The 25475-nt window shown below is 44.7% G+C and overlaps 1 protein-coding gene across 14 annotated transcripts in view; it reads left to right on the plus strand.

The window, feature by feature from the left end:
• The window catches only part of Wdfy3 (WD repeat and FYVE domain containing 3), a 304615-nt gene extending 284389 nt beyond the window's left edge, over window positions 1-20226 (plus strand). For all 14 annotated transcript variants that reach the window (XM_087199311.1, XM_087199312.1, XM_087199309.1 and 11 more), the window contains 7 exons: window positions 79-258; window positions 1580-1762; window positions 2785-2881; window positions 5393-5716; window positions 6274-6385; window positions 6761-6958; window positions 17162-20226. In XM_087199311.1, the coding sequence (XP_087055437.1) occupies window positions 79-258; window positions 1580-1762; window positions 2785-2881; window positions 5393-5716; window positions 6274-6385; window positions 6761-6958; window positions 17162-17285 (1218 nt within the window). In that variant the 3' untranslated portion in view covers window positions 17286-20226. The remainder of the gene's footprint in view (window positions 1-78; window positions 259-1579; window positions 1763-2784; window positions 2882-5392; window positions 5717-6273; window positions 6386-6760; window positions 6959-17161) is intronic.
• The last annotated feature ends 5249 nt before the right edge of the window (window positions 20227-25475 follow it).

Here is a 25475-nt window from a genome sequence, read left to right on the forward strand (position 1 = left end):
GGTGCATCTGAGAGCTCCTGGGGTTTTGTAGGGCACTGTTGTTTTGATCAACTGACTGGCCACTGTTCTCATTGGTAGGCCTTGCTGGGCCACACAGATACTGTCACCTGTGCCACGGCATCCTTAGCCTACCACATAATCGTCAGCGGCTCCCGAGACCGGACCTGCATCATTTGGGACTTGAACAAACTGTCCTTTCTAACCCAGCTCCGGGGCCACCGAGCGCCAGTTTCTGCTCTTTGTATCAATGAGTTAACGGTAAGTAGGAAGTCATCTACTTGGTTTATGTTTAGGAAAGCACATTGCTCTACCCAAGGTAAATAAAAAAATGATTCCTAGGTATTTTTTCTGAGCTGATAGGTGCTCGTTCTGTGACTACATTTTCTTTTCTTGATTTATGTGTTGTCTAAAAATCAAATGGGTATTAAAATTTATAACTCAGCAGTTTTGTCTTAAGATCCATTTACTGCTACATTTTAAAAAGAGCAAGATTTTGTTAAAATGAAACAAAACGATCTATAGATGCTGCTTTTTAAAAAACAAGGAATTTGTTGAATTTATTAAGATGTTAGAATTTTGTTGAAGTTTTTAGTGAGGTATATTCAAATTATCTGTTGCACGTATTTGGAACTCAGACATGAGAATTGTTACAAGATCCCCAAGTTATGAAAACATCATCTTTTCTTAAAACTAAGTATTTCACGTACAAGTGAGGAAGTGAAGCAGGTACTGCCCTTCAAACTCCCTGCACCCCCAACCGAGCCCACTGGGGAGACCAGTGGGGTCCCGTTGCTGAGAGGGCTGTTAGGTAGAGGACCCTGGGGCAGTTTACACAGATGAAGATCCGCACCCTGGGGGATGCTGGCGGAGAGTGGCCTCAGATCCTGACTGTGATGTTAGCAGGTGACCTAGGCTGTTGGCCCTCACCTTTCATGCTCTCCAGCAGGGCTGTGGCTGCTAACCCAGGAGGTCACCATATGGTCACGTGGAAGTGTCCACCCTGTGACAGGCACACACTTCCTTTAACAGTGGAGTGTTGTCTTCTCATAGGGTTGAGGAGACCCCGGCCTGGTAGAACTTGAGGAGAAAACTTGTTCATTTCTACTTCAGAACTCATGGAAACACAAGTTATTAACTTAGGGCATCTTAGAGGTTATTAGAAGTGATCCGGGTACCACATTTCTTCTTTTTCCCTCATTCTCCCTCTCCCATTATGAATACAAATTTTAAAACAAGGTACTAGAGTGTCACCAAGATTTTGTCTTTTTACTTATTAAAGAGGGAGAGACAACCTATCTGGACTGAAAATTTATCTTCCGCACTCTGTTCTCAGTGGTTGGACTCGTTGTGTAAGATTTAGAGGAGCGGCTCCCTACCTCTGAGTGCTGAAGGTGTCTTTGCCTTTGTTTTTACTAAGTATTTTCTAAGTCAGCAAGCACTGAATTCCAGTTAAGGTTGGAAATTAATCAGCCACTAGTGTGAGAGCTGAGAGCCAGGCCAAAGATTCCATTCACTCCTGAAATCAGCATTTACTGGGCAGGGAATGAAGAAAGTAAGGGATGTTCCTTTCTCTTCCCAGGGGGACATCGTGTCATGTGCTGGCACATATATTCATGTGTGGAGCATTAATGGGAACCCCATCGTGAGTGTGAACACATTCACAGGTCGAAGCCAGCAGATTATGTGCTGCTGCGTGTCAGAGATGAACGAGTGGGACACACAGAACGTCATCGTGACAGGACACTCGGATGGCGTGGTTCGGGTGAGTGAGCTCAGAGAAAACCCCACTGTTGTATTTATTCTTCCAGTCACTAGAAACCCAGGAAGCTTTGGGATAAGGACACCAGAACAGGCTGTGGTATTCAGCAAAGTCTCGCCCTGGTCCACCCAAGTCTTGGTCAACATCTTACAGGCACTGACCCCCAGACAGCTTGACACAAGAGGTCACTTACACGTGACCCCCATGCCATGCTGAGTGCTCAGAGTAGACTGTGTGGGTCCTAGGTTTTTGGCCTGTCCAGTGGCTTCACTGAGGGACACAGGAAGCAGGGTGATGTCTTCCTTACTGAGATTGGAGCTGGAGACCATGTGCAGAGACCTCATCCACTCCTGGGCAGGACCCTGCAGGATTTCACCTGAAGCTGACACAATTTATCTACTAGGCATTGGGCCTCTACGGGAAAGAGAATAAACAGAGTATTTACCTCTGTAGTCAGCTCAAATATTTGAGTTTTTCTCTCTCAGGAAATTTTTCCTTATGCCTGTTTTCTTAATTGTCCTCTTGGTCAAAGCTGAGAGTAGTCGCCCTCCCAGGTCCATTACATGCTCAGGGACAGTGAGGCTGTCAGCCCACCTCCGACATCTCCTGTGTCAAGGGCTTTCTCAAGAGCAGTGTTCCAATCACCAGACCTACAAGCATCCTATAAAAGCACCACAGCCCAATGCCTTGCAGATCCCGCTGGCTGTGTGTCTTCCTGGGAATCCGCAGTATGCATTTGTGCATGCAGGGCATTGAGAAGCTCTTGTCAGAAACAGAAGCTCACTTGCTTACTTGAACTGAACCATGTTTAAACTGACTTGACCACAGTCCTTTTCCCTCCACCCTGAAACAGCCATCAGGTGAGATGGCCACTGCCACAATGGCAAGGTACAGGTGGATCTGCACACACACAATCCTAAGAGTTCCACTTAACCCAGAGAGCGTCCTTTCATCCAGTAACACGTGGCTGGCTTCTTGGATCTGTTTCTTAACTATCTTTTATTTCCCTGCTTCCTTACGTGTAGTTTTGGAGAATGGAATTTTTGCAAGTTCCTGAAACGCCAGCTCCTGAGCCTGTTGAAGTCCTAGAAATGCAGGAAGAGTGTCCAGAAGCACAAATAGGTATTTAATACTGCTCAAAACTTACTCTGTTGATACCCTCTTTTCTTTTTGGACGGTCAGTCTGGGTAAGTGTATACCAAACAGCGTAACCCAGAGCTGGGACTGGGCAGAGCTCTCAGGAAGACAGTTGCTGCCTGTTGTGCAGTCCCCTCGGGCAGATGTGCCAGGCTCCCTCCCACTTACCGACCATGTGTTGGCAGGGCAACTCACGTTGACCTCCACAGCTCATCCTGCATGCAGCCTTCCTGGAGTGCCAAAGGCGTGGGCTCCGTTCTGCAGATACAGAGCAGAACCGGAGGGCACGGCATTGAAAGTCAGGCAGCTCCATAGCCTAGCACCATATCTGCCCTGTCCTGCCTCTTGCTGGCCCGGTGTGCATGACAGGGTGGTATCACTGTCCACAGAGCCAAGGCAGAATCCTATCTTCAGCATCTCCACCCACACCTGCTCGCAGAGGACTCTGATTCAAGCAGAAGCTCCATTCTGTTATTTGGAAAGCACTAGACGTTTTTCCAGTGAAAATGGAAGCTAGATAATTTCCATACAAAATGTTGAAAACAGTGCCATCAGGCCAGGCTGAGTTGGGCTTGCCTTTCATGTCCAGAGCAGCTGCCACCAGGGGCTTCCCAGGAAGGACCAGGCTTCTGGTGTGACCTTCAGATTATCTCTTTGTGATTGATTCTGTACACTGACAGCTCAGCGTGACTTGCACAATGCAAAGGTGTTCCTAAGGAAAAAGCCTTACTACCAAAAAGACACAAAGCACATCTCTGTAAAAGCTCAAAGCACTCTTCTTCCCTTGCTGGAAAGCAGAAAAGCTCTCATGGGGAGTCCCTTTGGATCCTTTTATTACTTTCTTTTGTTTTTTGTTTTGTTTAGTTGTGTTTTTTGTTTTTTTGAGACAGGATCTCAGTATGTAGTTCAGGCTGGCCTTGAACTCATGGCAATCCTCTTTCCTCAGCCTCCTGAGTGCTGGGATTAAGGTGTGTGCCACCACACCCGCTCCTTTTATTACTTTCAACACAGTAAATTTCTGCATAGTCAGTTGCATCCCCACCAGAGAGGTATCTGGGTATTTGGACATGTAGAAATTCTGTTCAGTTCAGTAGGTGTTTGGAGATTACCTGTAAACTGGCAGACACCAGATGAAGGGGCCCAGTGACAAGTGGGTCACTTTCCCTTCCTTTAACAAAGTGTGCAACAGTGTGAGATGGGTGAGTAAGTGAGGTGGAAGGAGGTCAGATTCCTGTGAAGAGATGTATGCGTCCTCGTCTTCCTCCACATTCTTGCTATGGACAGAGTTTGGCAGAGATGGCAGAGGGGAGAGCAGCCCAGGAGAAGGGTGGACCCTAGACATTGTAGTGTGGGAGGATTCAACAATGGAGGCTTCAGGTAGGACTTGAGTGAAAAGAGAGATAAGCCAGGGGTTCCCTGGGAATCAAAGCCATTTCCAAGGCTGCTGTTTGAGGAGCTGAGGGCACCTGATCATAAGCTACTGGGGCGAAACTCCATTCAGGTTGTCTCCTGGACTCCTGCAGAGTGTAAGGCTGGCAAATGACGAATTTGACCTGCTAAGAAGAAATGTGTGTGCAGCAGCCTGGCACTTGCACGCTTTTTTTTTTTTTTGAGACATGGTCTCTATGTAGCCCACACTGACCTGGAACTCCTGCTTCAGCCTCCCAAGTGCTGGGATTACGGGTCTGCACCACCACACCATGCTGCCCTGCATATTGCTTTCTCTCCTTTTTCCCCAATTATACATTTTCACTTCTCCTTTAGGAGTCTTTATTGCAGGAGAGCAGGGAATTGGTGTGGGGATGTGCAAAATAACAATGGAAAGAGGAAGAAAACCAAAATCCTAGATCAAAGCTTTGATCAGTAACTCATTCATGTTTGTTCTCATTTAGTTAGAGTGCAACAGGCAAGGTACTGCACTTGGGCCCCTTCTCCCAAGTTTATCTCTACTGTCTAGTAGAAAGAATGTGTAGACGTAATAGCCTGGGGCAAGGATTTCAAGTACCTGAAAGGCACAGAACTGCTATAGGAGTTTTAAGAGAGGGAGGGAATGCTTCCAGCAGCAGGGATTGGGTGAAATTTTGGAGAAATGGTTTTGAAGCTTTGCCTTGAAAGTCAGGCAGCATCAGAATACAGACACTGGAAGACAGACCAAGAGCTTGATAAGGCCAACAGGGTGTGCAGAACCAGCGTGAGGAAGAGAAGCTGTGTGAAGAATACCTGAGGCCCCACCAAGCAGGACTGGGTAGGGAGTGTGAGACTGAATGCCAAGCCAAAGACTTTGCCCAGAGTATTCTATGGACTCTTTCAGGCAGGCTAATCCTCTTTTGCTGACTTCAGTCTTGTTAAAAATTCTGGCTTTTTTTTTTCCTGTTAAACTTAGCTTCAGATATTAAGTCTGTTGTGTTTTATATCTGATAGAAGAGAGGGATGAGACCAAGCTGGGTATGGCCGTGATGTGTCTGTGTTTTCTGATTCTTCCAATGCTTCACCCAGGGCAGGAAGCTCAAGATGAGGACAGCAGTGACTCTGAAGCAGAGGAGCCAAGCATCTCCCAGGAGCCCAGAGACGTCCCCAGCCAACCCAGCAGCACCAGCCACAGGCCCCGGGCGGCATCCTGCCGAGCCACAGCCACCTGGTGCACTGACAGCAGCTCCGATGACTCACGGCGCTGGTCTGACCAGCTCAGTCTTGATGAGAAGGACGGCTTCATATTTGTGAACTATTCTGAGGGCCAGGCCAGAGCCCATCTGCAGGGTCCCCTCAACCACCCTCAGCCCAACCCCATGGAGGCGAGGAGTTACAGCAGATTGAAACCCGGTAACTTGAAGTCTGGCGTCTTGCACTGTCTTTAGGTGGGCTGAGGGCTGGTGGACCCAGGCAGTGGGTCCCGCTCCCCTGGGCTCTGTCCTGTTTCTGATATGTGCTGTGACCTGGGCCATCATCAAAGGCCTTGCATGGTCCTTCCCAAGTAGAGCAGATTTAGAGTCTGTCCTATGAAGGTGTCTTCTACATGCCGTGCAGTGGTTAAGGAAGAAACACCTCGGCCCAAAAAGTCTACTCATTCCCAAATGGTGAAATTGTGGAAGCTTTTGAAAATAAGCAAGTATCAGTTACAAAAAAAATAAATAAAATTCCAGTAGGAGCCCTCTTTGCCTGTAATAGAGTTAGAACAAAGTCTTCGAAATCTTGCCTTGCAGATTTCCCCTTGTCTTTCGTTTCTCTCAGAATGTGCTGGTGCGTGCTGACCCACCAGTGGTGTCCAGTAGATGGCTTTCCCCAAAGCCACGGGCTGCTCTAGCTGTGTGTTGAGGCACCCAGCTTCCACTGCTCCACCGCTTTCTCTGTTTAGTTTGTCCTCTCTGCCTCCTGCCCAGGGTACCGATGGGAGCGGCAGCTGGTGTTCAGGAGCAAGCTGACCATGCACACGGCCTTTGATCGCAAGGACAATGCACACCCGGCCGAGGTCACCGCACTGGGTGTGTCCAAGTAAGTGACAGGACTTCCCAGCCCCCTTCCCCTCTGTGGCACTCACGCAGCCTGGGGCCACAGGGCTTAGCCCAGTCACTGGGGAAAACAGATCTTAAGTGGGTTATCCAGAGTAGCTTGAAGATTCTTAGAATCTGTAAAAGAAACATGCCCACCTGTGGGTTTTAATTCTCAACTCAAAAAAAAATCTGTGTCCTCTGTGTTCTTCAAAGATCTAGCAGAATTTGATCTGAAGACCACTGAAACAAACAGAAGAGTCTGTTCTATCTTAGTTCTATCTTTATCTCCTTTGACATTGTGCCCAAGGGCATCGGGGAGGAGGGGACCCTCACCATTGCTGACTCATGGCCCCGCTCCCGCCCATGTCTCCCATAGGGATCACAGCAAGATCCTGGTTGGGGACAGTCAAGGCCGAGTCTTCAGCTGGTCGGTGAGTGACCAGCCGGGCCGTTCTGCAGCTGACCACTGGGTGAAGGACGAAGGCGGAGACAGCTGCTCGGGCTGCTCAGTACGCTTCTCGCTCACGGAACGGCGACACCACTGCAGGAACTGCGGCCAGCTTTTCTGCCAGAAGTAAGCCGGGCAGCCAGGGTGGGATCTGTGCACTTCACTGACCCCAGGCCTTCTTCCTTCCTTCCCATTACCACAACTGAGAAATGTTTCTCCCGAAAAGGCATGGACATTAGCATCAGCAGCACCTGCAGTGCGGACCTTCCCTCCCGCTTGCATCAGAGGCATGTGGGGTGTGAGTGTGAACACGAACCCTCTTCTCCCCCACTCTTCGCACCCTTCCTCAATCGCACGCTCAGTTGTCTTGCGAGCATGTGTCACTGCTGTCCCCTTTACAGTACTGCTTTCTGTCCCCGCCGTACATTTCACACTGTCTGTCCCCTCTTATTCCCTTCCCCTTGTCTAATAGGCTCCCTTGTACTTTCATGCATCTTTTTTAGATTCTACATACTAGGGAAAAACATGTAGTACTTGTCTGAGTGGTTTATTTCACTTAAGATGATGTCTTCCAATGTCATCTGTTTTGGTGCAAATGATATAATTTCATTCTTTATGGCTGAGTAATATTCCATCGTGTATATATACCATAATTTCTTTATCCATTCATCTCTTGGTGGGCAGCCAGGCTGGTTCCACATCCTGGCTGTTGTGAATTGCACCACAGTGACCAAGGTATGCAGGTATTCCCTGTAGGGTGCTGACTGTTCCTTCAGGTGTATACCAAGGAGTGGTAGAGCTGGATCAGTCAGTAGGTCTGTTCTTAATGTTTTGAGGAGCCTCTATGCTCAGTCCCACAGTGGCCTCACTAATCTATATCCCACCAGCAGTGCAGTGGGGTTCCTCCCTGCTGCACCCTCACCAGCACTGATTGCCGCCTATGGTCTTGATGACAGCTGTTCTTACTAGGAGAGGTGGGACCTCAATCATCTCCCTAATGGCTAAATTTGTTGAACATCTTTCCATACACATATTGGCTATTTGCATCACTTCTTTTGACAAGTGTCTGTTCAGTTCATTTGTCCAGTTATGGATTGGGCTATATGATTTTTTGGTGTCAAGTGTTTTGAGATTTTTACATAATCTAGATATTATTTATTTATTTTTTTTTTGGGTACCGGTGATCGAACTTGGGACCTTGCACTTGCAAGGCAGGCGGTGGAACCACTGAGCTAAATCCCCAGCCCCCCATAATCTAGATATTAATCCTCTGTGGAAAGAGTATCTGGCAACCCCCCCCCCCCGCTTTAGGTTGTCCCTTCACTCTGTTGGTGGTTTCCTTTGCAGTGCAGAAACTTTTTAATTTAATGTGGTCCCATTTGTTGATTCTTGCTATTATTCCCTGTGCTGTTCGAGTCCTAGTCAGGAAGACTTTGCCTGTGCCTCTGGCTCCAAATGTTTCCCTTCTATTTTCTTCTAGCAGTTTCAAAGTTTTGGGTCTTACCCCCAGCTCTGACCCATTTTGAATTGATTTTTGTGCAGAGTAAGAGCTAAGGCTCTACTTTTAATCTTCTACAGGGGGCTGTCCAGTTTTCCCAGCACCACTTTTTAAAAAGGCTATCTTGGGGTCAGGGATTTAGCTCAGTGGTTCGTCCCTCTGCCTTATAAGCACAAGGTCCTAAGTTCGATCCCCGGTACCAACAAAAAAAAAGAAGGCTGTCTTTTCTCCATATATTTTTGGCCTCTTTGTCCAGAATTGGCTGGCTATGGTTACATGAGTTTGTTTTAGCATCCTCTTCTATTGGTCTATGTGTCTGTCTATTGTGCCAGTACCATGCTATTCTTGGTACTGTGGCTTTGTAGTATAATTTGAAATCTGGCCTTGCTCTTTTTGCTTAGGATTGCTTTGGCTATTCTGGGCCTTTTGTATTTTCTTTTTCTTTTTTTATTATTAGTACATGTTTGCAGTACAGAATGAATACATTCATTGTGGGTAGCTGGTATGTGTATCCTCTTGATTCTCTTTATGTCTCTTCTCCTTTCCCCCTCCCCACTCCCAAGATCTCTTGGCCCATTTCCCATTTGCAAAAGATCTATCTCCCTGTATTTTCTTACAAATTTTGGGATTGTTGTCTCTAGTTCTGTGAAGAGTGTCGTGGAATTCCAATGGGGACTGCGTTGAGCCTGTAGCTCACTTTTGGTAATATGGCCATTTTAACAGTGTTGATTCTGCTCATCTGGGAATGGGAGGCCTTGCCGTCTTGTAGTGTCTTCTGTTTAAGCTATTTGAATGAAACTGTTTTCCTGATTTCTTTTTCCACTATACAGATGTATAGAAAAGCTACTGATTTTCTTATGTTGAGTTTGTATTCTGCATAGACTTACTCTTGAGCTTGACTAGATATTGCCTAATTACTCTCTCCGCCAGTGCTGTGTGTTTCCACTGCCTCCACAGGATACAAGTTTACACAATTCTTAGTTGTGCATGGTAAGAGAGGCCTTTTCCCTGTCGCCAGTCTGACAGCTAAGAAAGTGTGTTGTCTTCCACCGTGCAGTGCCGCTGAGGTACACCCTCTCCCATGCCTGCTGACGGTGGGGTTTCTCCTGGCCTTTCCTGGTTTCCCTTTAAGGTTTACCCTTTTTTTCCTTCTCTTTTCCTTGAGGAGTTCTTTTTGTACTGTGGGCGCTAGTCCTTTCATGTAACCTCTACCACCTTCACCAGTCTGTGGCTTCTGTTTTACCTTCACAATTTTTTCTGTTGTGTATGTGTGTCTGTGTCTTCAGATCTCTCTGTCCTAAGACCATAGTAACTTTCTCTTTTAAAAGACTTCACATGTAGGGCTTTAATCCATGCAGGGGCCTAGCCTCTGGTCTGGAAGGCCAGCTGTGCCAGCACTTCGGATCTGGACCTTGCTGCACACTGGAAGACTGGCACATGCAGCATCACTTTGCGTGCAGTTGCAGCAGAGATGACTTGGGAGTGCACTTGAGGGCTCTCATTGCATCGAGGCTACACCATTTCCAGACTGTATATTCATTTCCGGAAGTGGTGGCTGAGGTTTCATAGGCAGCATTGGCTTCCACTGACCTTGACCAAGTGGCTGGGCTGCTGTCTTGTGGCCCAGGAGAGTTGCTGAGTCCCCGGGCTGGCATCTACATCTCTGAACCGTGGGTGCTGCTGCCTGTCGTCATGGAGGCTTTGAGAGGATCACTGAGATCCTGCATGTGTTTTATAAGGGGCCCAGGACAGAGCCAGGCAGGGTCAGTGTTCAGTAGAAGGTGGTAAGATTATTAATTTTTTTTTAAAAAAACCTCTTATCCTGGGCAGTCTGATTAAAGATGAGGTAGCCAGAATATCGCTGCCCACACTCCTTGGGGGGACCCCTGGGGTGGGCAGAGGACCCTGTCGTGAGCCCTGCTGTGCAGACACAGCCACCCAGTAGTGGTTTGGCTAGAACCCCAAGTCCGTGCTGCCTCATCTGCTCTTGGCAGTGTTGAAATTTCAAACTAGGAGATTCTTTAAATGACCATTGCTATCAGCTGCTGGGTGGTGGCTGTCTTCCAAACCCTGGCCCAACAGGGACCGATCGATCATAACAGAGCAGACTGGAAGGCACAGTGCTGCCTGAAACCCCACAGCCTTCAGCGCTTCTGGGTCTGTCCAGTGCACTGTGCTTTGTTCTCTGCACACTTTGTCTAATGCAGTGAATACACAGATCTGCATTTCAGTCCTGTGAAATCCAAGCTTTGGGTGAACAAATGCCAGATCCAGCATCCTACCCTGCTGTATCCCAAGGATTGGAACTCAGAACACGTTTTCAAGAAATCTAAGTATAGCTGACCTCAAGCATTTCTGTCAAGGTAAACAGAAAGCATCCAGCCAGACAAGAAAGGCCAGGCTACTTGTTTTTAAGAAAAGATTGTGTTGGTGGGGTATAGCTCAGTTGTAGGAATGCTTGCCTATCCCAGCCTGGGTTCCTGCATTCAATCCCCAGCACCACATAAAAAAAGGAAAAGAAAGAAAAAGGAAAAAGAAGTGATTGAGTAGGTCGATCATAATGTTCTAAAAGCAGAGAGGGACCTGTTTAGTACGAATGTCCTGTGAAATGGGCAACAAGCAGCCACCAAGGTGTCTGAGATGCTGGCCCTCGGCTGCGCCCTGACGGAACGGTGTGCAGTGCACAGTGAAGGGAGCAACTGTCTGGAGAACACCGGAACGGACAGGAGCAAAACAGAACCTCATGGGATCCAGAGACATGGCCCAGCAGCACAGCAAGAGAAACAGAGCCCCCCAGCTCCGCAGCAGAGGCAGGGGCATCTCCCTCTCAGGGCAAGTTGAGCAGGGTCCCAGCAGCTCCTCTCCATGGGACCCTGGCAGCCCTCGCTGCTGGGAGTTTCCTGGTCAGTAAGAACCCGGGCTTTGGAGAGGAGCTGACTCCATCCCAGTAAACCCTTGTTGCTGCAGCCAGGAGCTGTCCTGAGCGGGACCTGCCGTCTGAACCCAGCTCCTCTAGGGGCAGAAAGCCCTGTACACCCCCACCTCTGGAACCCCAGGTGTATCCCACAGCAGGCTCATCGGGTCCCCACCTACCACCAGATGCAGCTCAATCCAGGGGATGGGGGAGTAGCTCCCCAAGACCAGGGACATGGCCTCGTATGGGTCACTGTGCCACAACTGATGGCGACACCCAAAGAGTTCCCACCACTCAGTTCCCAGCACCGCCACAGGTGCTGCTCACCGACAAGGCAGGGAATGGACTCTGACGCCAGTGCTCCCTACCCGTGGGGCTGCTGGGGTGACACCGAGCATCATCGGGACTCTGTCACCCACCATGGCACAGCCTGAGAAGGGCCAGCTATACTCTGCTGTCACTCCTGCAACCCCATCAGCCAAGAGGAACATTGTCTAACTCTAGCCGCAGCCTACACCTGCTCACTCCCTGGAAGGCCCTGAAGCTAAAATCATCCGGGGCTTTTCTTTAAAGCCCTCCAGCTGTCACCCCACCTCCACATGTGCACCACTGGGGAAGCCCAAGGCCATGCCCACAGTAGCACCAGAGAAGAACAATGTAACGAGACTAAATAAGAATTTAAAATCTGTAAGAGAATCTACCCAGTCATATTTAAGGGCAAACCCTACAGCCCAAGAGGACTTGGAATGATGTCTTTCAAATCCTGAAGGAAAACAACTGCCAACTAATATTAGTAGATTCAGTGAGCTATCCTTGAGAAATGAAGGAGAAATGAAGATCTTGCAAGATAAGCAAAAACTAAGGGAATTCCACTGGACCAGCCTTAGAAAAAGATGCTTAAGGGAAGGAGTCCTACATCCAGAAGTGAAAAAAGGTAAGTACTGTCATGGTAGCAGGTAAAAGTATAAATCCCACTAAAGTAGAAAAAATTTTTTTAAATTATCAATGCAATAAACCACCAAACCACAGAGATGACTAAGAAAGGAAAAAATGAACAAAGATTATTCAAAACAGCTAGAAGAAAATCAACAAAATGATAGATATCAGTCTGAACCTTTTGATAACAACTCTGAATGTAAATGGTCTTCTCCAATTAAAAGACACAGACCGACTGAATGGATTAAAGAATATACAACCCACCAATGTGGTTTCCATTAGAATAAAAAAACTCACTAGTAAAGACAGGCTGCAAGTGAAAGGATCAAAAATTGTATTCCAAGCAAATGGAATCCTAAAGCAAGCATGAGTGCCTACCTTTGTATCTGACAAAACAGACTTTGAGACAAGAAGACACAAATAAACTCACTATATAATGATTAAGAGATAGATTCAGCAAGGAGATACAATCATTGTAAACCTACATGTACCTAATGTCAGAACACCTAGTTTTATAAAACAAAACATTATTAGACCTCAAGAGAGAGGTAGGCTCTCTTTAGTGGGGTATTTCAGTACCCTGCAGTCCCTAGTGGATAAATCAACAAATATCAGCAAAGAAACATCATAGTTAAATGACACTATAGGTCACATGGATTTCACTGAACAAAACACTGTTTTGAATGGACAGTGGGGCATTGAGGAAGTTAAAAGAAAAATGTTAAATTGCTTGAAACCAATGAAAATGGAAACATGGTATAATCAACATATGTGAGATACAGTAAAAGCAGTCCTGAGGGAAGTGTATGGTAATGAATGCCTACATTAAAAAAAAAAGAAAAAGAAAAATTTTAAATAACCTGATTGTTGGTGTTGGAAAAACTGATTTCAACCTGCCAAAGATTAAAACGAGACCCATATCTATCACCATGCACTAAACTAAGATCGAAATGGATTAAAGATCTAAATTTTAAGACAGAAACACTAAACTTGCTGGAAGATAAGTTAGGTAGAACTCTTGCAGACATTGGCCTAAGAAAAGACATTTGAACAAAACCTCAGTAGCACGGGAACTAACACAAAGAATCAACTACTGGGATCTCATCTTATTAAAAAGCTTCTGCACTGTAAGAGGAACCACCAACAGAGCTAGGAGAAAACCTACAATGTGGGAAAAAATTTTAGCAGCTGGACCTTAGCTATCTAGAATATATAAAAAACTGAAAAAAATCAGACCTCCCAAATTCAAAGACCCAATTCAAAAATGGGCATCTGAAATGAACAGACAATTCTCAGAACAAGAAGTAAAAGCAGCAAATAAATATATGAAAAAATGTTCAGCATCACTGGTCATTTGAGAGATGCAGATGAAAACAACACTGAGATTCCACCTCTCCCCAGAAAGAGTGGCTGCTGTCAAGAAATCATCCAATAACAAATGCTGGTGGGGTTGTGGGGAGAAAGAAACCCTTCTCCATTATTGGTGCGAGTGCAGACTGGTGCAACCACTGTGGAAATCAGTATGGAGATACCTCAAAGAACTAGGGTTGGAAGTCCCATTTGACCCAGCTATTGCCGTGCTGGGTATCTTCCCCAACGAATTAAAAGAATCGTACCACAGCAATATATGTGCACTCATGTTTATAGCAGCACAGTTTGTAATAGCTAAAGGTTGGAAACAGCCCAAGTGCCCATCAACTGGAGACTGTATAAAGAAGGTGTGGTTTTTATAAAATGGAGTACTACTCAGCCATAAAGAATAAGAAATTAGAGTCATTTATAGCTAAATGGATGTATATTGAGGCCATACTCTTAAGTGAAATAAATAGGACACTCATGTGTAAATACTGAAGTTTCTCTAGTGTGAGAAACTGAAAGTGTAAATAAGGGTTAAAATGATTAAAATGAATAATTGATAATTTGAAATAGGAAGAAAAGGTCCAAAGTGGTAGGGGAGGTAGGAGGGGAAGGGAAAAGGAAAGAAGGGAAAGAAAAAATTATGAGAAAAGAAAAAAATGGAAACAAAGTCTATGTAAATAGGGAAGGGTGGAGTGAGTGAAGGGCGCACAGGTAATGGAGAAAAAATAAGAACCAAGATACATCGTGTACAGGTACAAGCACCCAATGATGTAGATGTATTATATACCTAAAATATACTGACAAAAGAATTTAAGGAAAAAAATAACCTAATTGTACATCTCAAGGTCTTAGAAAAGCATGAACCATACCTAAAATTAGTAAAAAGGAAGAAATAAATGAAATGGAGTCTAAAAGAACAATACCAAGGATCAGTGAAACAAAGAGTTGGTACTTTGAAAGGATAAACAAAATCGACAAACTTTGAGTTAGACTAACCAAAGAGAGAATGAGGACCCAAATAAATGAAATTGCATGTTTAAACAAAAAGAAGGCATTACAACGTAAAAATAGAGTGTCTCTGGGAATTATTTTGAAAAATTTGATACTAACAAATCAGAAAATCTGAAGAGATAGACACATTTTGGGATGCATATGATCTACCAAAATTGAACCAAAAGGATTTAAAAACCGGAATATACCAATGACAAGTAATGAGATTGAATCAGTAATTTTAAAAAAAAAAAAATCCCCCAACAAAGAAAAGCCCGGAATCAGATATTTTTACTGCTGATTTTTAGCAAACTCAGCTCTCTGTATCCATCGTTCCCCTGTTACGAAAACCTGACAAGGACACAGCAAAGAGAGGAAACTATAAACTCTTGCCTTTGGTGAATACAGATGCAAAAATCCTCAACAAAATATGGTACTAGCAAATTGAATTCACAGCACATCAAAAGGATCATACACCAAGATCAAATTGGTTTCATTCTGGAGATGCAAGATATGCAAATCAATAAATGCAGTGTATTACATAAGCAGAATGAATGCTAAAAATCAAAATTATTTCAATAGATGCAGTAAAAACATTCCTTCAAAATAAAAATCACTGACAAATTATAGAAGAATCACATCTGAACATAATAAAGGCTACAATGAGCAGCCCATAGCCAGTACATGGTGAACAGAGGAAAAAATATGAAACATTTCCTCACAGATCCAAACAAGACAGGGGAGTCCGCTCCCACTACTCTTACTTAATGTAGTACTAGAATGTTTAGCCAGAGCAGTTAGTCAAGAGAAATAAAAGATACACAAATAGGAGAAAAAAAAGTCACAGTATCCCTGTGGGCAGGTACTGTGATTCTAGACACAGAAAAACCTAGAGACTACACCACGAAACTATTAAAACTATTCAGTGATTTCAGTAAAGTAGCAGGATACAAAATCAACATACACAAACCTCTAGCTTTCTGTACACCAATAATAAACTTGCCAAGGAAGAAATCATGAGAGTAATTTTATTCGTAAAAATGACCAGCACAACAAGAGATATTAACCTTGGAATAAACACAGCTCAGGAAATAAAAGACATCCAAGATGAAAATTCCAAAACACTGAAGAAATATATTGAAGAAGATGCTAAAAGGTGGAAAGACCATCCTTGTGCATGGATTAATATTGTTAAAATGTCCATACTACCCAAAGTAATTTACAGAATCAGTGTAATCACCCATCAAAATACCAATAACATTCCTCACAGAACCAGAATAAACAATCCAAAAATGCATATGGAAGCACAAAAAGACCACTAATAGCCAAATAGCAGCATGTAGAGGTGGGGAGGAGACTCAGTATCATTAGTCCTCAGGGAAACTCCAATTAAAACTATAATGAAGGCCAGGCATGGTAGTGCACTCAGTAGGCTGAGGCAGAAGGATTGGTGAAAGTATGAGGCCAGCCTGTATTACATAGTGAGTTCAAGGCCAGCCTCAACTACATAATGAGACCCTTTTGTCTCAAAACAAAACAAAACAAAACAAAACAAAAAACTAAAACTATAATGAGATACCATCGCACCCCAGTTAGAATGGCTATCATCGAAAAAAACTAATTAATGATGAGCACATGGAGGAAAAGAAACTCTTATACATTGTTAGTGGGAATGTAAATTAGCACAGCCACTATGGAAACTGGAATGGCAGCCCCTCAAAAACGGCAAACAGAACTCGCTTGTGATCTGGCTGAGCACCGCTGAGCAGATACACAGGGGAAATGAGTCAAGACAGAAGAGATGCCAGCACAGCCATATGCTTTATGGCGCAACTCACGCTCAAAAGGCATCCTCAGCAAGTGAATGAAAAGAGAAAATATCCTGTATAAATTCAACGGGGTAATACTCGGCCATAAAGAAGAATGAAACCCTGTCATTTGCAGCAAAATAAACCAGACACAAACAGGGACCATTCACTTTCTCTCATTTGTAGAAACTAAAACAAAAACGTTGAGCTGAAAGTGGCATATAGATTCTCAGGGTCTGCCATGGTGCCTGGGGGAGAGGAGTGTGCATACGATCAGTGTGTGCTGTGCGTTTGCATGTGTTGCTGCAGATCCCGTGAACACATAAAGTAATATGTGTTTATAAGAAACAGGTGCCATAAAAATATGGAAATGAATTAAATGGCAGTATCCATCCCTGCACCTAAATAAAGCAAACAGACAGTGAGTCTCCTGCTTCCAGGGGAAGGCAGTTCAGTTCCCAGGGAGGACTCAGGCTGCCTCTGCCTGTGTAGGCTGGAGGAGCCAGGTAGGTGGCCCGCACATAGCTGTCACACCTGGTGGCTTCATCAGGAAGGAAGATCCGAAATCTGTTTTGTTTTTCTGATTCTCTTCAGTGAAAGAAATGGCCTCACTGGTACATTACTCTTCTCTCTAGGCTGAATCTGATGACACGGCATCCATCTGAGTCCTTGGTCCTCCCCACGAACACAGGGCAGTGTGGCCTTTGGCACCCTGGCATTGGCTGGTCTTTGGCATCACGTTGCAAGCTTTCCATTTGATTTTTAAATCATGGAGCTTACACATGGAGAGGAACTCTAACTCACTGGTTTTTCCTTTCCACTAGGTGTAGCCGATTTCAATCTGAAATCAAACGCTTGAAAATCTCATCTCCTGTGCGAGTTTGCCAGAACTGTTACTATAACCTGCAGCATGAGAGGGGTTCGGAGGACGGGCCTCGAAACTGCTGAGGACTGAACCAGCCGATCAGAGACAAGGTCTGTAGACCCCTTCCTGATTCCCTGTCCCAGCTCAGAAGGCACGGAAAACAGTCTCCGTTTACACATCTCTTCAGACCATGTGTCTGAAGCGCTGAACTCAAAGGGATCATTGGAGAAACGGGTGTAGGGTGCGGTAACTGGCGGACACTCTCCAGCGAACAGCTCAAGAAGATGAGGTGGCTCCTAGGAGCGACGTTTTCAGTGTCCGATTCTCCCTGGTAACAGTAGCTGGCTCCAAGAGAAAACTCTCACTTAATAACTATCTTTTCCTGCATTTCATTTTTATAGAGCTGTCCATCCTTATTTGGAAAACCTACAAAAACAACAAAAAAAAAGGCTTTTAGAAAATGGTTGTAAATCTGACTTCTTTGCAAGTAATTATGTATATTGTAAATAGGTATAAAGGCCTTTTTTTTTCTAAATAAGGACCTAACTGCCTGTAACCTGAGACTTCAAACTAAACCACTAACTCAGTGCACTCTCTGGTTTGTCTAACATCTCTCACTTACTAATTATAAATACGTTTTTTTAAATCCTCAAGGACATTATCTGTGGTCTTTCTTTTCTTTTCAAACCCAGCCTGTGTGCCTAATGTCCTTTCTTTTAAGTTGCCCACAGTGTCTCCATTCACACTAGGCTAGTAACCAAAATAACGAGGACCTTCTTTAGGAAACAGTGGGGGAGAATTGAAGCTCAGCTGGATGGTAACCTGGAAATATCAGGGCACCTTGCACTTGGCTGTGCACGCCACCTCAGTGTTGTTCCTGTGTGACATGGCCCATTGAGACACACATACAGCTGCCCTGTGCTCAGAGTGGACCTTCTTGGTGTGGCAGAGAGGAGGTCACGTGACCGGCAGAGTGGGTAGGGGGAACAGCCTTGCCTCCAAAATGGAAATATATTTGCATGTAACCCCAAACTAGCTTCTCTTGCATAGAACATAATAAGTATGTGTCTTTGGTGATACTAATGTTCTACTATAGTTTATTTTCAAAAAAGGGTTAAAAAAGTGTACAGAATTAACCTGTAAACCCTGTTGTAAAACTGGATCATGTCAGAACTGCTTAAAATTAACCTTTACCATTTAATGCCATCTACCTGAAAAACAGTGGGATTTATACTGTATCAATGTCTATTTTTTTGTTTTTTGCTATGAATATAATTACAGTATTTTAATATTTAGTTATTTAATTTGTTCTAGTTGGATACAAAACACACAAATTCAGGGGGATTAAAGCTAGCAGGGGATAAGAGATTAATTTACAGAAAAGGCTTTGGTGGTGGGATTTTAAAAAATGTGTGTTATGTACATAAATATAAATATATATATAAAATCAAATAAAGCAATTAATCTAGATTTTAACATTTTCAGATACTTAATGATAATATTATGAGCAATCCTAAAAGCCCTGGTGATTTGAAAAGCATAGATCATTAATGGCCCAAGGAAGGAAGGACAAGCACTCATACCCTCCCAGAGGCATCAAGGGACAGTGGCTTTGGCTTTCCCAACTTATCATCGTTAGGCCCTGGTGACAGGCACTCTTGTGCACTAAAATGCACATAGATGCACCTGCATTCAAAAATAGGCATTTGGTACAGTAATGATCTTGTACCTGATGGGCTGAAACCAGCTTAAGAACAGATGTGTTCTTCCTGATAACTAGGTCTCCAAGAGAAAATACAAAGGCTGCTTTAGTGCCTTATGCTTACTAAATTTAAATCTTTATTTACCTAGGTTTGAGCCTACGGTCTATTTATGGGTACATATCAAAACCGATTAAAACACTTCCATCTCTGAAAGTTCAAGTATACATGTTAATAAAAGGATAATTGGCATTAATACTACCACCTGAAGAAGACCTGTGTCATTTTCCTTTCTGTCTCTCTTCACCCTCCCCATCCCACCTTCCTCCCATCATCATTACTGATGCTGAGGGTCACCAGCTGCAGAGCCTGTGCCCTCTCCCAGCAGCGGCCTGCCCTGTCGGCCTCTGGATGCGTTGTAACAGTGTTATTCTACACTTTTAAGAGGCGTCCTCCTGTGTCCATGAACCATGTTTACCCCATATCCAATGGGAGAGGTGTTCTTTAGAGACTTGAATATAGGAATGAGTGTGTAGTTACTTACAGGTTTCTCCTACATGTCATCTGAAGTTATATGGGATGAACACTTTCAAACTTTCTTAAACAACTTCCAGAACTAGAAGGTAGAAACCAAAATCCTCATGATAGTATTTCCTCTGGCAGCTGGTGCTGTGGGCAACTGCTTCACTGAGTCAGGTTTCTTTTCCTTTTGGTCCTAATGCAGAAATCACAGACTCACACATCCAAGTACACTCACGTGCATACGCTGATCACTTCTCTGTTATCTTTCGGTGTTCTGTGTAAATTTGTTCACCACCACCCTGTCTCGCCATGCACCCCACCTCTCCTCGAGAGTACCTCACAGGGCTCCTGCCTGAGCTCGTGGTCTGTCGTCCACCCCCATCACCATGTACTCATCCATGTGCTCTGACATGTGTGTGTCATGTCCAAGTGTAAGGTCATGCTTCCGAAGAAGAGAACAGCTGCCCATAGCAGCCATCGTCTGGGTAATAGCAAACACTCTAGATAAGTTATTTTGCACTTTCTTATGTATAAAGTTGGTAGAAACTTATTTTTGCTTTGTATCATTTAAATACATTTTGTTTTGGTAAATGAACTGTATAAAATATTTATGCTGTTAAAACTGTTTCTAGAAAGTATTTTTAATTTCAGCAAGTTTGGTTACTTGTTGCATGACTATTAACACTGCTGACTTTTTGTGTCAGTGCAATGTATATTTTTTGTCCTGTTATTAACTTGTAAGCCCTAGTAATGGCCGATTATTTGTACAGCAACAGAAGTAAACTGAAGATACTGGCTAAGACTGGATTGTGGACTTTTGTACTATATTTCAGAATCAAATTACCTGTTTTGGTGGTGATGTAAAAGGCCTGACGAATTCCTATCTAGTGTGCGATCTGTGATATCTGAATGTTCATTGTATATCTGTCTCTGATGCAGAAAGGTAGAGTAACACAATTACAATACATGATTAAATGCAATAGTCCAGGTACTTAAGTATTTTTTTCATTTCAAATAAATACCTACTATTTACAAAAAAAAATTTAAGTTGTTTTAGTCAGTTCTTCAGAGAAGAAAAAAGTATAATACTTTCATAAAGTCTGTATAGTATTTTCCCAGTTGTGAATACATCTCTGAAGATGACAGAAACATTGAGTGTGAAGGTTTTAGTTCAAATTCTCGTTTGATCCATCCTTGAAACCCAGGCTTTCTGCGTGTTGAACTTCTCAGTTCAGTGGATTCCCTGGAGCTGATGACAGTGTGAGTGGCACTGGGGAGAAGCCAGACTCTAGATGTGACCCTCACATTTAACTGGGCCTATCCAAAAAAGACTTTTTCCGTGGTTGTGGCTCTTTTCCTGTGTTATTCCCTGTGAAGTGAGCAGCAGTGTGCCCATGTGTTGAGATCATGCACATGTGCGTGTGTATAAGACCCTGCACACAGGTGTCCACCCGACCCCTCATCTGGAATCCCAGCTCCACTGTTTGCAGCTGGTCTCTCCAGTTCAGCCTTGGAGTTAGCAGTCTCACCCTTGTAGTGTTCTTAGCTGTTTGATTTAAAAATAGCCTTTCTGCAAAAGGAGGGTGTAGGCAACACTATTTTGATGATTTTACTTTTCCTCTTTCTGAAGATACTAAGTTCATTTTAAGCTTGACCATCAGAGTTCCAAATTTGAGGCTCTTGTGCTCGTTGCAAGTCACAGCTGGGCATGATGGTGCACACCTGTAATCCCAGCACTGGGGAGGCTTGAGGTAGGAGCAGCGAAAGTCCATGGCCAGCCTGGGCTATGCAGGAAGACCCTGCCTCAAAAAGAACAAAGACAACAGTTGCACCTCAGTGCAGCTCCATTTCATTGGCAGAAGATAAGGGAATGCCAACAACTCACAAGACAGTACTACTTTCCTTAAAAATAAAATGTTAATGTTAGAAGATGCCTTGGCCACTCCTGTCCACCCGTTGCTGCTCTCACCTCTGCAGCCTGGGAAGGGTCACCAGCGAAGCTGGGCACTGCAGAGTCTTGAAGAACAGGAGCCTCAAGAAGGCCCTCCTCTGCCTTTTGCTTCTCCTTGTCAACAGAATGTCCTCTCTGCACCTCCCCTTTGTCCACCTGGAACAGCAAAGAGCTGGACCCCGACCAACACTGGCTCCTGGCTCTGTAAATGCTCTTTTCCCACCCACTGCGAAACTCTTGTAGTGTGTTGTTCCTTGGAGTTTCACTAAAGACAGCACCGGGTCGATCCTGAAGACAGCACTTCAGTAGGAAGCAGGACTCGGGCCTCATTCCGGGCAGTGCGGTGTTCCTGAAGCCCTTTCCAGCATGCTTCCGATGTCCAGGGGCTCCTGTGCTAGACCTGCTGGGAGCCGGGGTGTGTGTAGGACATGAGTTCTTTAAACCTTTTGGTCTTAGGGTTTGACCTTTTTAAAAAAAAAACAAAACTGGGATTAAACCCAAGACCTTCCCACTGAGCTACATCCCCAGCCCTTTTTAGATTATGAGACAGGGTATTGCCAGTTTGCCTCAGGCTGGGCTCCAAGTTACAGTCCTCCTGCCTCAGCCTCCCAGAGTGCTAGGGTTACAGGCCAGTCACAGCATTCCTGGCTGCCCTTAAAATTTTTTGAGGACCCCTAACAGTTTTTCTCCGTATAGTTTATACCCATCAGTACTCATTGTAGTTAGTACACATTAATGCTGAGATATAAATACATATAATAACACTTTAAAATAATAAAAATGCTGGGTATGGTGACGCACACCTGTTACCCACATCCCGGGGGGTGGGGGGCCCTGAGGCAGGAGAGTTGCCCTGAGTTCAAGGTCAGCCTGAACTACATAGCGAGACCCTGTCTCACAAAATAATGGTAAAATTATTAGAAATGAACATAAATTACACATCTATAAATTTATTTTCCAAACTAAAATAATTAGGAGAATTGAATTATCCTACAGTATTGCAAATCTATTTATAGTCTATTGTAATAGAAGGCAGCTACCTTTGCCTCCAGTCTGCTGTGATTCTTTGTCTTGGTTGAAAGCAGCTGAATAAAATCCAGTATCACATAGACAAATGTTTGGAAAAGAAGAAATATTTTAGCAGCCTTTTCAGATCATTTCTTCTTAATAGTTCTAAGTTTCTTCATAATTGTCTTGGTTACTTTTCCCTCGTAGCTGAGACAAAATACCCAACATCCACAAGTTTAAGGAGGAAAGATTTATTTAGCTCAGTTTGTAGAGGTTTCAGTTCATAATTGGCTGGCTGCATGGCAGGGTGGCATCTCAGAGGAAACACAGTTCACGTTGGGCAGAAAGTAACAAAAGGGATGACCACAGTTCTATCCTTTATATCTTATCCAGGCTACTTAGGGTGGTATCACTCACATCCTTAATCCTAGTGCCCTTGAGCCTGACACTGCACCATGAATCAATCCCAGTGTCACACACTAGATCCAGCCACCTCTGAAAAGCCCCACATATGCCTGTGTGAGGCTTTAGGGGGACATCTAGACACATCCATAACAATAGTTTAAGCTTCTTAAATACTGATTGCTGTTGAGAATCTGAAATTACCAATGAACTTTCATACTCTGCTTTATCTGCACCTTGTGTCTTTTATCCATCCAATTTCCCTACCTTGTGCACTGATAACGGAATGAACCCCTGGCTCCCTAGTGAGCCACATCCCTGCTACTGCAGTGTATAGGAACCTGCACAATGTAGCCACTTTGTTACATAATATCGAAAAACTATACTATCATATATAATATTCAAATATTACCACAGTCTCAGGAAATTATAAATCATATGATGATGAAGACATGCTTTCCAGATATTTAATTTTTGCCATAGAGGTTTAGTCTACTCATTGCTTTTTCAGTAAAAGCCGTGTTCCTTGGGGAAAACGGCTGGATGTGCTCATGGCTCGGAGCTCAGAGTGTGGTAGTGCTCAGCATGCAGGGGCTGGGTGGAGACCTCAGTGTGTGTCACCACTGAGAGTCAAGATTTAACGGAAGTGAGCATTCTACTGCCTCTCCAAGGACACCTGTAAGAGAAGCAGGAACTCATGTTTTCCTGAGCATTTGGAGATAAGGGGCTAGATTTGCAGACCACACCATTGGCTTGATTCACACTAGGGGGGCAGCAGGTTCACTCACTATTAACTCTACATGCAGTGGAAAAAGAAGGCAGGTGAGGTTTGTGTAATATGAGGAAAACTGTCTTCATCTTGCGGAAAGTCTACAAGGGTCTCAGGACTCCTAGAGGTCTAGATGTTGAGAACCACGGGCCCCAGGAGAAGCAGCCTCAGATGCTACCTAAGCTATGAAGTGCTAGGCACACAGTCTCATCTGAACACAAAGGGTTGCAGCCCTGAAAACATCCACGAGGGCTAAATATGAGCTGGGCAGGGAGCTCCTATTCAGTCAGACCCACAGTGGCCCTGGGTCCCAAAGCCTGGGTGCTGACATCAAATTCCAGCTCTGTTCCCCAGCTCCCTGACCCCAGCCAGGCCCAGCCCTTCCTGAGCACCTCGCCTGCAGTCCCCAACTTCCCACTAGTGAGTCAAGAGAAATTGCACTGCGGAAGTTATTTCAGAGTCATCCCTGCACATCCGCACCCCCCTTATCAAGAAGATAAAGCCCAGGACCTCAACTTTGGCCGTCAGCTGTCAGCTTCCTGTCCAACAAGGGTAAAGTGAAGTTTCAAACTACTTTGCAGTGGAGAGGGCAGGGCCAGTTAACTTGTTCTGATCCTGCCTGAAGACAAGAGGTAAGCACAAAGGAGAGAGTATGTGCAAGCCCTGGGCTCTGACTCCACCAAAGAAAACCCAGACCAGCAAAACCCCGCAGGCTACTTCTGCTCCCAAAAGGCAGCCACTGCTTTGTAAACTGCCCCTAGAGAAAGCGGCACAGGCAAGTTGTGGGCCTGGCCTTCCTGGTGGTCCCAGTCCCCTGCATTAGCTGATTCTCTGGAGAAGGGGAAGAGACAAAGTTGTATGAAAGCAATGTTTTCAAGTTCGCTTGTGACTCAAGCTCGGATCTCCAAATTTAGGTGGGTTTTTTCCCTTCCACGGTAGCGATTTCTGTGTTCACACTGACACATCATCAGCTGGGCCTAGCAAACTGGCTTGAGGCCCTCTCAGACACTACCCCAGCCTTGCCTTCGAGTCATCTGGGACCCCGTGTTCAGCACCCTCTCCTTCCTATTTCTAAGTCAGTGTGAGGGGTTCTCTCTTCCTAGCTCTGCAGTCTTCATTTTCAAATCATTCTGCTATTTTATCAACTCATTTTTCAATCCTCTCTTGAATCCACACTCTTATTAAATGGTGTGCTACACAGCCTTCCCAAAACATTCTTCTATCCCGTGGTTGCTTTCCTTCCAGGACTGCATGCTTGTTCTTTCCAAACTTCTGCCTTCTTGCCTGCACAGTTTTTGTTTGTTGATGTCATACCATTTGCTTTTTGGTTTTGGGGGTTTTTTGTACTGGGGATTGAACTTGGGACCTTGTGCTTCATACCATTCATTTTTATCCTCCTCCTTTTCAGTGTTGAACTGGGCAGGTGGCACATGCCTGTAATCCCAGCATTCTTGGAGGCTGAGGCAAGAATTACAAATTCAAGCCCAACCTGAGCAATTTAGTGACCTACCAAAACCTCCTCTCAAAATTTAAAACGGGCTGGGCCGGGGATTTAGCTCAGTGGTTTTGCCACCTGCTGCGCAAGTGCAAGGACCCGAGTTCGATCCTCAGTACAAAAAAAGAAAAAAATTTAAAAAGGGCTGGGGATTCAGCCCAGTCAAAGGCCCTGGGGTCACCCTCCAGTGTCATCTTAACTATTGCTACTGCTGCCTAGACTTGCCATCTGCTGTGGTGCAATGTGAGCATATTCCCCTGGGGACCCTTCCCAGCCTTAGTTTGAGAGCTGGGGGTTGTGGTTTTTGTCTGGCCTTTACCTCCCACTGATTCTCACCACAGCAGCAGCAATGCCAGATGGTACCACTCCCCACTTAAAACCCCTGATGGGCTTCTGTCCTCTGTCCCCTTCATTCCACCATGCCAG

Source organism: Heterocephalus glaber, unplaced genomic scaffold (genome assembly GCF_053883595.1).
Source record: "Heterocephalus glaber isolate CG9 unplaced genomic scaffold, H.glaber_assembly_v1.0 deba00001698, whole genome shotgun sequence".
Classification (NCBI taxonomy): domain Eukaryota; kingdom Metazoa; phylum Chordata; class Mammalia; order Rodentia; family Bathyergidae; genus Heterocephalus; species Heterocephalus glaber.